Source organism: Solanum dulcamara, chromosome 7 (assembly GCF_947179165.1).
Source record: "Solanum dulcamara chromosome 7, daSolDulc1.2, whole genome shotgun sequence".
Classification (NCBI taxonomy): Eukaryota; Viridiplantae; Streptophyta; class Magnoliopsida; order Solanales; family Solanaceae; genus Solanum; species Solanum dulcamara.
Window position 1 is genome coordinate 6,430,033 of NC_077243.1, and position 11,389 is coordinate 6,441,421.

An 11,389-nucleotide genomic window follows, 5' to 3' on the forward strand; every position below is an offset into this window, starting at 1 on the left:
TCGTGGGACATAAATTATATTTTTGCATCATAATATTTCATAAGTTAAGCCATACATTTTTAAAAACGTATGTCTCATTAGATATAGTTCTATATTTAGAGGCAAAAAATAAAAATCAACCCATGGACAAATCGTGTCATTAAATGTGAAGAAGTTTTTCTTAACATCACTATATAAGTTCACTTTTGTCCCATGGATGCCCTACGGACTTTCGGCTTTGGATTACATGCAAGCAATTTATTTATTTAATACTCCTCCTGTTTTAACTTTACTTTACTTTCTCTGTTAAGAAAATTAACTTTAAAAAATTTAGTTTCCGCATCTCATCTAACATGATATGACTAAGATCATAAGATTTCAAATGTCTTTTAGACATTATACACGCCTTTAATATATGACAACAAAATTCAAAGATCTCTTCTTTTTTTCTTTTCGTTTTTATATTGAAAAGATTATTATAAGAATGAGAAGTGTTCAGTTTTATATCATCTTGATATCGAACTACTCCCCTATAGTATCGCCACTGCGAAAGAATTTAGCTACCAAGTATCAAATGGAATGGTCTGGTTCTTTTTTACGCCTAGACACCAGAATATCTTAACTATGAAAGAAAAAAGCATATTTACTATCCGTGCTAGTCACTTTTATGTAGATACATCTATAAGAAAAAAAAATATTTAATAAGATGAGAATGTAGGAATTGTAGATGATAAATTTATTGGGTGCACGAGTGAATAAAGAGATATGAGGGCAAAAGAATGTAGACATTCTGGTCCAATTAGTGGTGAGAAATGAGAAGCAAGAACTCAAGTGTAATTTGACATTCCAAAGCATGGTACCAAGTCATGTCGGGTTTGGTGTGTGGTCCTCTCGATTGGGCCCTAAACCAAAAGAATCTCAGCTAAAGGACGGAAGGGGATGTTGGACTGAATTGATGTTTATTTGGGCCTTTAACAGTATACCTCGTACTATTATTATACTCCCTGTATTTCATCATTTTACGTAGCACCCTTTTCTTATTTAGTCCGCCCCATTTTACATATGTATGTGTTGTACTTGTATACATGTCTAGTCAAAACTCCTCCTTCTCTTTCAATCAAAGGAAAAAAAAAAATAGGTGTCTCTTCACTATAGCACTTGTACACTCTTGACTATTGAAGTAGTATATATTTTAAGGTCGTTTGGATGGTGGGATAAGAGATAAACAATCCAGATGAATGTGATATTATTATTTGGAAGAGATGATGGAAGTAAGAGTTTATTTTGGTCATGGTACTAATATGATCAAATTTTTTTTGAATTTATCATTATAATCAAATGATTTTACCCTAGGGATCTATTCCACTTTCAAAATTGCATTTTATTGATAGTAATTGGAGATTATTAATCCTGGGAAAATATCAAAATGACAACGATGTCCTTCAAGGTTCTTCTGCCAACTTCTTTTACAAATTCAATGTTAAAATTAAAATTAATTTTTTCTCCTCTACTTAGCTAGGCTAAAATCAAACACATATGTTATATTATACCCAGTATATATCATCTTTAGTGCAATAAATCAAACATCTATTGATAAAAATATATATCCACTAAATAATCATGTTATTATTAATCCCTTAATTCATAAATAAGAAATTTAATCGTTTCAAGAGTAAGGAAGTATGTAAGGAAGGTGAGTCAAGAAGTCCATCATTTTAGATTCTCATAGTTAAGAAGTGTTATTAAATGCCAATAACTAAATTATCGAAGGCAACCGTTGCGATGTGATTCTAAGGTGTTGATATAAGTCATTTCATTAATAATAAAAAGAAGATTATAAAATTAAATTACTTTTATTTATATAAATGTAAGTCTTTTTTATGGAAGGATTAAAACAAAACGTATACCGCATAAATTGGGAGCGGAGAGAGTAACTAATTAACTCTGATTTATATTATATATCTTTAAAGATTATTGCACACCTTTACAAATATATTTAATAATATTAACAAGGGGTACTAATGAGTTCCTTGTATATTTCCTAAGAAATGGTATTTCATGAAAAGAAAGAAGCCACGTGAAACCTAACCTAACATAGTGGAGCTTTTGTCCACTTTGTATTTTTCAAATTTCTACTCTGTTTAATTTTTATGTGATATATTTTTTTTAAAAAAAATTCTGATAAATTTGTTTATTTAAAAAGTTAATTTTAAACTTTTCATTTTATCTTTAATAAAATAATCGATAGTCACATAAATATTTATAATTTGTTTTAGAACACAAGTTTAATTATTTCCCCAAATCTCATTTAATGAAGTTTTACTGAATATGTTGTTATTGTTTTTTTTCAAACTATATATCGGGTCGAAATGCATCACATCAATTGGCATTGTGGGGGTGCATTTTAGTTACAATTAAGTCTAGATCACTTTTTTGACTTTCATAATTATATTATTCCAATTAAGTCGATGAAATTATCATCTCACTTGCTATAAGAAAAGAAAACATACATGATTTTAATGGAATGGAAAGAGAGAGAATATATTTTTGAGGGCATAAGAAATTCAAAGTCATAAGTCATAGGTTATTGTACTGTAGAATTAATATATATTTATAGCTAGGGTACGGTTGGTGAGAAACAAAATGTCTATATGTTGCCAATCAACCTTCTCTTCAATTTCATATCAACTCTTTCACCCAATAGCATTTCTAGCAGATATCAATTTGTATGTCGAATCTGTTTTTGAAAGAATGGGTTAATTTTCATGGTGTTTACGTGATAGCGTGAAAAATATTTTAAAAATTCAAAAAAATTAATAACACTAAATATAAATAATAGGCATACAGCATCAACAATCTCTTAAACTTGTAACTTTTTTTTACACACTCCATATAGGACTTATTCCAAAACTGAAGACTTGAGCAAGTGAGAAAATGAGTTTTTATTGGACACTTCGAGCTCAAATTTTGAAAAACCTTAGTGTATGTTCTCAAGCACTCATTAGATAAATAAGTTAATAACGTCTTAAAATACATTATCTTTTTTAATTGTACACATTAACTCAACCCTAATCCAACTGAGGCTGTGTCTATAATTAAAGAACATCGATGATATATTTTATGTGGTTAACTTATATATTTAATAGGTATTTGAGTGCACTCGCAAAACCCTTTTAATGAATTCTTAAGCCCAATATGTCTAATATTTTACAAGAGATGCTTACTTCAAGAACATTTATCATGTAATTAGGTACTTAATTAAGATAAATCATAATTTAAATAACTAAATGAAATATACTGACAGATTTAAAGGGTTCGATATATTCCACCTTAATAATTGTATTAGTAATTTGGAGATTGTTTCGATGATAATACAGAAATAAAAGTTGAAAGTTATTTAAAAACAAAGTGAGTTCTGCAAATAACTTAGAAAATCATTTAATTTGTTTTAGGAAATGTTTTTTCTTGAAAAAAATACTTTTATCATACTAAAGCTATGAGTTCAACTATATCTAATAGCTTTGTCTCAAATTTTATATACATATATAATTTATTCAGAACTTAATAAAAAATGATTGTGATTTAAAAATCGTATATTTAAAGTGATGGCTACGCATCTATTTTTTTTAATTATTATTATTATTATTGAAATGACGTACGTCACACAATGAATACATGTTTTGAGAAAATATTGAAAAGAGTTGCTATATGACTGTGAGGGGGTCATCTTGCCACTGATTTTTATTATAAGAAGATCAAGAAAGGAAGAGACTCATCATTATTATTATTCATTGCACTATAAAAGATTTGTGACAAACCATTGGAAAAACTAGCAAACAACAGAGAGACATGATATGGAATTCCATTAAGAAAGTGATGAGATTTTTTTTTCCTTTATAAATTTCTAATAGAAAAATAGTATTTGAACTTTTTAACATAGAGAAGTATGATACAATTAGTTGTAGGGATCCCATCAAATACTAGAATTTGACCTAAATTTTAATTTTTTCTAGAACTTGAAAACTTGGGATGTTTGTCAAATATATTTGTCAAGTATGGCAAGTCATATTGCCAAACACTAGTTCTCAAGTTTTTTTCAAGTTTTTTCCAAAAATATTTGTGGCCAAATGGTACAGAACGTGTTTGGTATCAAGAAAAATATTTTTTATGAAAAAAAATCTTAAATAAATAAGTAGTATTTTTTTGTTTTTATATTTTTGAAAAATAAGCAAATAAAATATTATTTCAAAAATAATTATACATAATTTAGAAAAATACTATAGGCCAAGGTAGGGATGGTGATGGACCGATGGTGAGGGTGCATAGAAAAAGATAATAAATTTGAAATGTCATTAGAACTGATCTTTTACTTCTATTAAAAAAAGTCATTTTCCTAATCACATTAAAGTATTGAGATCCAAATATTTTTTATTTTTTTATAATTTTCATACAATATCCAGCTAAATTAAGACATTTAGATTGATACATAATAATAATAATTTTGACAATGTTAGTAAGATTTGACCTGTCCAACAGACAACGTTTTGGATTAGATGTTACCATCACATGTAACCCCCACCCCTCTTATTCCCTCAACCCTTTCATTATAAAAGACACCAATCATAGTGGCATTATACATATATATATATATAGGCTATAGCCACTGTTGCTTGTGTTTGGTGGAAGACTCTTTTTGCATTAGCTTTTCTGGGAAAAATCCCGGGTTTTACTCATCCTGCTGGCCTTGTTATGGTGTTCTCGAGACTTGTTATTACCAGAAATAATTGTTAATCCTATGACTTACCTAATGCAGATATATATGGTTGACTCTATAATTTTCATATCATACTCCCCCCTTTAATTAATGTTTTTTGTCCTATTTCTTTTTATGTGTTAAAAGATATAATTAGTTACTTTATTCATGTGTAAAGTATTTGTAGTATTTAAAAACTATTTTTAGAAATTAGGATAGATAATTTGAGATAGATGCAATAATAATCTTAACTTTTTATGGAAATAACATTCCCTTCATTCACTACATTGAAAATAGAGATGTTCACTTTTATTCGTCCAATCATATTAAATTTATTATATTTAAAGAATTATATAATAAAATTATTATTCTATGTATTGCTCCTTAAGGGTTCACCAAATTGGACATGTAACTGGAGGAACTGTTTGAATTTTCTAATGACTAAAAAAAATGTCAGAATTGACTAGCTTGGATAACGAAAAATGATTTTAATTTTATACTGAATAATAACATTCTTATAATTTTTCACTATTATATAAGGTACGGTATATATCTGGAACAATTACATTTCTGTTAAAATTTTGTATTTTCTTATGGCCAGTGGGGTTTTTTCCAATTTATTTTTGCAGTAGCAAATTCTAGCTTCTTTTTATTTTTATTTTTATGTAGTGATTCTGGTGGGACTTTTCCATTATGATTTTTCTTGAATATATGATCTTCTAGTGGCTCCTGTTGTGTAAGTAATACACTTCGTCCAATATTATTTGATAAAGGCATGTGCTTCTTGAAAATGTATCTTTCTCTTTAATTTTTGTCAATCTCAGCTATTTTTCCTCTATGGTAGAGATGCTTCTCAATTCTACTTATCCATTATTCATATACAACTTTAATATTTCTTCACCTAATAGAGCTTCTAATCACAATTTTATCAACAATTTGTTACACCTTCAAGCTTCATCTTTCCATTGTTTTTTTCCTTTCAAACCCTTAATTCACAATAGCCATTAATTAATGTTATTGTGAGGGTAAAACCTTATATTAATTTAACGAGCTAGCTAGCACCAATTACCAAACGTTGTAGTATCAAACAATATAAACCAATCCTGGCAATTCCTATGTTTCAATATATGAGAATTTATTTGACTTACTATTAGATACGGATTCAAATTTTGAATTTATAGGTTCAGATTAAATTATTATACATATTAAGTAAATTTCTTAACACAAAACAAGAAATTTTTTAGAACTTGTGTTGTGGCTATGATAATATTTGTACTGTGATTATAAAAAAATTGAAATTTGTGCTTTTAACGTATCATAACATTAATAAGAAGGAAAAATCTATCCAAAACATGTGATATTTTTTAGCTGGTAAGTCTAAGTGGTAGCGTGTTACAACTAGTGCTACAAAATAAAGCCCGAATAAAGAATGAAATGTCTTTGGCTCCCAAGTTGAGAAAGCTTAGACTAAACTATTTTAAGTAATAAAGAATACTTAAGATGCATATTTTGTTAGTATCGAAATAATAGGTGTCATGCGGAAGTTAGCAAAGCAAACCTCGAAAGGCCGTGATTAAGAAGACAAACGAGAAATAAAAATATTTAACATGGTTCGGTCAACCGAGCTATATCCAGAGCTGCTCTGATGAGCAATCCACTATAAATATGAGAGTACAAAATATCGAGAGAAATAAACTCACACAATTCATTCGAAATACAATGAGCTTCACACAAGTGATAACGTATCACTTGTGTCCCATCGTTTCTCCCCCTACCCAAAACTCTCAAAGCCCCTAGGATTACATTGTACATGCTACCATTATAGAAAGAATGAACCTCTATTTATAGAGTTATAAACTTTTTTCTACAAGAAAAAAGACTGATCAAATATGGAGACTTTATGTTTCTCTTTTAGTAAAAGGAAAATCCAATTATACTAGAAAAGTTAGGGCAAACACCCAACATATTTAATGTCACGTCAAATAATCAAACTTTTTTTTTCTTATAAGAATTTTGAAATTTGAGTTTAATTTGCCATTATAGAGTTTACGAGAAAAATAGAAGAGTTGTTGACACAGTACAAATAGTAACCTGGCTTTTAAACATCATTAAAGGACCTACATATTGTGGAATTAGCAAGTAAATCAATCACTTTTTTCCTCTTGTCAGCAAAGCAAAGAATTGCAATCAGCTGAACGACGAACTAATTAGCAAAAAAAATCACCACCTTTCTCTTCTATATAGGCTACTAATAAAGGCAGTTCAAAGATCATTTCAAACCCTCATTCCAAGATTTCCACCATCAATTAACGTCGACTACAAGGGCATTCTAAAAAAAGAATTAGTGCTTTGTTGATTAATTAGAAAGAAAAAAAAGAAGATTTAGACGTCATAAAATAGTGCAATACTATTACGGATGTGCTTCTTGCTTCCCTTGTGAATTGTGATTCGTGGAACAATAAAAATAACTCATGAAGCTAATGAGATGTATTAGCTTTGGTCCAACAAATCTCACAAATTGAATTCGTTCTTTAGGCTATATCATCATAAAGTTTAGGTAAAAGTGTTTGTACCAAGTTAACTAGTGTTATGTTGTATAAAACCTTTCATTTTGATGTGAATTTGACTAATATGTTATGTGTGCCCTTCAGTTGTAGAAGCTTTGCTAGCTTGTTTACTTAATTATCTTGTTGGCTTTGATACTTTGAAACAAAATAGAGAAAAGTTCAAGGACCTTCAAGATATTAGTCCAAGTTAGATCGGCAAGTAAGATTTTGTAAGTATAGTTGTGGGACTAAATAGTTAAATTCTCTTCATACATAGCATTAAGAAGTAATCTAGTTTAAATAGCCTATGATGAAATAACACAAAAAGTAAGTATTAAATTTATTACAACTCAATTCCATAACATATATTTATTTATTTTTGATCCAACAAATCTCATAAATTTAATTTGTCCCTTGAATTAGGTTATTTTTGAGTCTATAATACTCGTGTAATATTGATAAATTGTATTATGCCTTATTTTTTTACTTTCACTTAACTTTCAATTTGGATTCTTCTAAAAATGCCTTTTGTCTCCCTGCTTTAAAAATTATCCTTTAAAAAATATTTAACAAATAAATAAAAATGAGAGGAGTATTATTATTTTTCTCTGACCCGTTTTCATCGGCCGGCCCACCAACATCATGTCCAACTTTATATGACAAACCAATCTCGTCCCAAATTTCAAAAAGTAAACTTAGAGATACGAGTAGAAAAGAATAAGAAAAAAAACTTAAGTCTAAAGTTTACACAATGTGGCAACTTTTAACTGGTGAGGTGAAATTTGTAGTATGTGCGCGATCAGAGAATCTTGCCTAATTTTTGGACCAAAAAGAGTATTGAAACAATCATTGAAAAAGGCCAATGGTCTTCCTACCCCCACTTCTCCAAATTCTCTTCCTTTTCCATTTTTCCTTTATTATAAATTTGAAACTACTCCACATGCTTTATTTCACTTGACTTTGTTGATCCGACACATTTTTAAAATAATATTTATTAAAAATTTATTTTATTAAGTTAATTTTATTGGTTATGCTTTTAAATTTGACAACTAATATGTAATTATTTAATATAAAATAATAAATTTCTCAATTAAAAAAATTATTTTTAATATAACGATCAAATAATATGAAATGGAGGAAAAATGGAGGAAAGAACGCAAGGCTACTAGTATATATTAACATGCTAGGGTTAGGTTTAAGTTGAGAATACGAAAGAGTCGATCAAAATTTCTAGTCTCCCTATAATAATTTTAATTTTTTTATAATTTGAAGAATGATGAAAAAGAGGCAAGTGGTGGTGAGAAGGAACACCGGTGGATCATCGACGAGGACAAGGAACATACGATACGTTGAATGTCAGAGAAACCATGCGGCAAATATCGGAGGCTACGCCGTCGACGGCTGCCGTGAATTCATGGCAAGTGGAGAAGATGGGACCACCGCCGCCCTTACTTGTGCAGCTTGTGGATGCCACCGGAATTTTCACCGGAGAGAAGTTGATGTCGGCGAAGTTGTTTCTGAGTCTTATTAGCGATCATGTTTCGTCAAAAACAAAATTATTGAATTAAAGGTGAGTTTTATTAATTAATGTATCAGAGTTGATAAAATTTCATTGTGGTTTGTGCTTGAATATTTGTGTATAATTTGATGTACAAAATTGATGAATTTCCAGCTAAAAGAAGAATCTTTCTTGTAACTCAAACAAGATTTATAAAAAGTATTACTCATCAGAAGATTTTATTTATTTAAGTGTTTGATTTATCTTTTTCTTTTTTCGCTTGTTAAATAGTAATAGGATCCAATCACAAATTCTTCAGGAACTGCAGCTAAGAAACAACAACGACATACCAGTAGAATTCTACCACCGGGATCGGGAGAGGGTAGGATGTATTCAGACCTTATCACTATCTCATTGAGATAGAGAGACTGTTTCCGAACTAATTAAATTTTTATAAATTGCTAAGAAAGAAATAACTAATTAAATTCTAGAAATTGCTTTTTGATCTTAATGTTTCAATAATTAAATCTGAAAGTGCATAACATATTAATGAAATTTTGTTTTTCAATTATAAAAGTCTTGTTTGGAGAAATACTAATTTGATAAAATACCTTCTAAGACATTGAAATTGATCAGGTCTAATACCAATTTCAACTTCCAAATGCTCTTCTTTTTTTAAAAAAAAACTTACATTCGTTTTACCAAATATAGTTTAATCGTGCCTAAGTTGCATGTACATTTGACTAAATTAGAGTCTTCTTTAATTAGGGAAGAGAAAACCTTGGCAATTCAAGGAAATAGGACTATGATTTTACCTTAATATGCTGATGAAACTTAAGTATACATAGCTGATAAAGAATATTTAAGAGACTCTTGTGGTGACTGGTAAAACTGTTGTCATGGGATCAAAAAATAGAATTGAGTACAATAAATCTTTGTATTGAAGCTCTTTTCCAAATCCCGAGCATAGTGGAAGCTTAGGGCACGACTACCTCTTTTTTTAGCTGAAAGAATATTGAAGAAACTTCATCTCTAAGACAGATAATATGTCCCCTTTATGAAGCTACAACAGACAATTTCCAGTTCAGCCAGGCATTATAATAGAGTTGAGTTATTTTGGAGCTTTTGGTACTCCAAGGAACCAATAGACAGATAAGTAAAAAAAAGAATATACAATCTTTTTGTCATATTTTATTTCTCCATTGAACTCTCTGGCAGGCAATAGGAGGAACACAATTTTTAATCAAGTTGCATCATCTCAGCTTTGCTAGAATTTTATTTTATATCAACTCTTCTAGGCCCACATATCTACTCATGTTGTCTTGCTATAATGCAGTCTTCCTTGTTATTAATTAAAAAGCTGACTCTAAAGTCTATATAGCTTCTAAAAAAATAATGTCGCTCAAGTGCTCCTCATGATCTTGAAACTTTATATTAGAAAAAATTACGAGAAAGCAAAAGTTAAAGAATTAGTAGAATATGTCAAGTGATTTTACATAAAATCAAAGTGGCCAATCCATACACTTAATTTATTTGATGACTCCAAATTGGATTTATTTAATCAATTATTTATCATCAAAGGAAGAGCGTGTTGAGTAGAAAGCAAATACCGCACTTTTGGACACATAATATGTAAGTTAGACACAAATTATTAATTTGAATTTCCAGTTCTCAAGTTTAAATGAATAGTGGACAAATTTAATATTCATCGAATTTTGAACAGTGGTTGAAGCAAAGATCATGTCAAGGCCATTAACATGTGTGCACGTGCACTGTGAACTATGCAGATTTGAACTCTGAAAAAAGAGAAATAGAACTTAGTCATTAAAACTTTTCAACACCGAAGTCATCTATATCTTGATTATTAAAATAAAATAAAAAATCTAAATCTTAAACGACTTTCCTTGTCACTTAAAAGCGATTTCTTTTTAGTTTCATTATATTATATTATTATAAAAATTGGATTTCCCTTTTCTTTTTGGTGTCATGTCTAACTTTTAGGTTCTGGTCGAGGTGTAGAAACTGTGGCACTGCACAAAAGAATGGCATGGAATCACTCAAAAAAAAAAAAGTGATGTAGTTGAGAATGACTCCACGTTCTTCAAGTTACGACAATGGGTTTAATTAAGATTTTCAAGTTATACTTAATCCCATCGTATGTTTGAATCAAATCATAAATTTATTATAATTAAGTAATTTAATAAGGTGAGAATACATTTAATTCATCTTTAATTAGAGGGCTTGAATTCTAATCCTGAGTATGAAAAAAATTATATTGGGAGCATCACCTTTGAATAGATCCTATAGTGCACGATTTGAATTTAGTCTGAGCTCCACGAACTCCAGACGCCGGGTGAAACCCCCCCCCCCCCCAAAAAAAAAAAAATGTGAAAATTTATGTGCAAATTAACATATCTTATTGGTTAAGTTTAAATAATTTATGCAAATTATCTCACTCTTTAGACCAGTAACCCCTAACATATTGCCAAATTCGTTTCACAAATTGGTTTGTGCGATCCTCTTGTAGTCCTACACTGAAAGTACATGTACAACTGGATTTGATATGAAAAGAAAGGGATAAAACTTTACTCCATGTTTTACTGTATCCTAACA

At 29.5% G+C, this 11,389-nt stretch overlaps 1 protein-coding gene across 1 annotated transcript; it reads left to right on the top strand.

The window, feature by feature from the left end:
* Nucleotides 1-8,420: 8,420 nt before the first annotated feature.
* On the top strand, nucleotides 8,421-9,022 carry LOC129896313 (mini zinc finger protein 1-like). Its single transcript, XM_055972175.1, has one exon. It carries the CDS (start codon nucleotides 8,552-8,554, stop codon nucleotides 8,807-8,809), a length of 258 nt encoding a protein of 85 aa, XP_055828150.1. The 5' UTR covers nucleotides 8,421-8,551; the 3' UTR covers nucleotides 8,810-9,022.
* Nucleotides 9,023-11,389: the final 2,367 nt, after the last annotated feature.